This window comes from Dendronephthya gigantea, unplaced genomic scaffold, assembly GCF_004324835.1.
Source record: "Dendronephthya gigantea isolate DGI-Jeju-01 unplaced genomic scaffold, DenGig_1.0 000247F, whole genome shotgun sequence".
In the NCBI taxonomy this organism is placed as follows: Eukaryota; Metazoa; Cnidaria; class Anthozoa; order Malacalcyonacea; family Nephtheidae; genus Dendronephthya; species Dendronephthya gigantea.
In genome coordinates this window covers 136053-137404 of record NW_021163257.1, presented here as the reverse complement: position 1 = coordinate 137404, position 1352 = coordinate 136053, and the positions used below count along the sequence as shown (strand labels likewise).

At 46.6% G+C, this 1352-nt stretch overlaps 1 protein-coding gene across 1 annotated transcript; it reads right to left on the bottom strand.

Annotated features, from left to right (window-relative positions):
• Nucleotides 1-534: 534 nt before the first annotated feature.
• Nucleotides 535-1020, bottom strand: LOC114540680 (keratin-associated protein 10-3-like; the record flags this gene model as incomplete). The annotated part of the gene is made up of 1 exon (XM_028560806.1): nt 535-1020. A coding segment is annotated over exon 1 (486 nt), but the record flags the coding sequence as incomplete, so codon positions are not given.
• Nucleotides 1021-1352: the final 332 nt, after the last annotated feature.

Sequence of the window (1352 nt, the reverse complement as noted above, 5' to 3'; positions counted from 1 at the left end):
TCAGCCCCCATCTGGTTGTTGAGGCCAGCGTGATTATGGTATGGTATGGTATGGTATGGTATGGTATGGTATGGTATGGTATGGAATGGTATGGTATGGTATGGTATGGTATGGTATGGTATGGTATGGTATGGTATGGTATGGTATGGTATGGTATGGTATGGTATGGTATGGTATGGTATGGTATGGTATGGTATGTATGGTATGGTATGGTATGGTATGGTATGGTATGGTAGGTATGGTATGGTATGGTATGGTATGGTATGGTATGGTATGGTATGGTATGGTATGGTATGGTATGGTATGGTATGGTATGGTATGGTATGGTATGGTATGGTATGGTATGGTATGGTACGGTAGGGTACGGTACGGTAGGGTACGGTATGGTACGGTACGGTACGGTACGGTACGGTACGGTACGGTACGGTACGGTACGGTACGGTACGGTACGGTACGGTACGGTACGGTACGGTACGGTACGGTACGGTACGGTACGGTATGGTATGGTATGGTATGGTATGGTATGGTATGGTATGGTATGGTATGGTATGGTATGGTATGGTATGGTATGGTATGGTATGGTATGGTATGGTATGGTATGGTATGGTATGGTATGGTATGGTATGGTATGGTATGGTATGGTATTGTATGGTATGGTATGGTATGGTATGGTATGGCATGGCATGGCATGGCATGGTATGGTATGGTATGGTATGGTATGGTATGGTATGGTATGGTATGGAATGGCATGGCATGGCATGGCATGGCATGGCATGGCATGGCATGGCATGGCATGGCATGGCATGGCATGGCATGGCATGGCATGGCATGGCATGGCATGGCATGGCATGGCATGGCATGGCATGGCATGGCATGGCATGGCATGGCATGGCATGGCATGGCATGGCATGGCATGGCATGGCATGGCATGGCATGGCATGGCATGGCATGGCATGGCATGGCATGGCATGGCATGGCATGGCATGGCATGGCATGGCATGGCATGGCATGGCATGGCATGGCAAGGTTGTTCCGAATGTAGTGTCGTACCAACGACAGCGAATTGTTTTAGCAAATCTACCTTGCGTTTCCGCGAAGTTTCCGCCAAATTGGTAACTAAGCAGCGGGGACAGGGATTAATGTTTGTCCTTACATTATGTAATTTTACGTCAAGTTAATTTTGGGTATTAATAAAGCGATTAAACTGTACGAAAATTGCGTAGTCGATAGCGGATTAATCTCCATAAGGCTTGTCAGTGATTAAGATAAATTTCTCAATAAAGAGCGGCTCTATTGCGAATTTGCTGTCCGAGAGCAAAAATCACTTACCGACCACAGTGAAGTTAACAAAA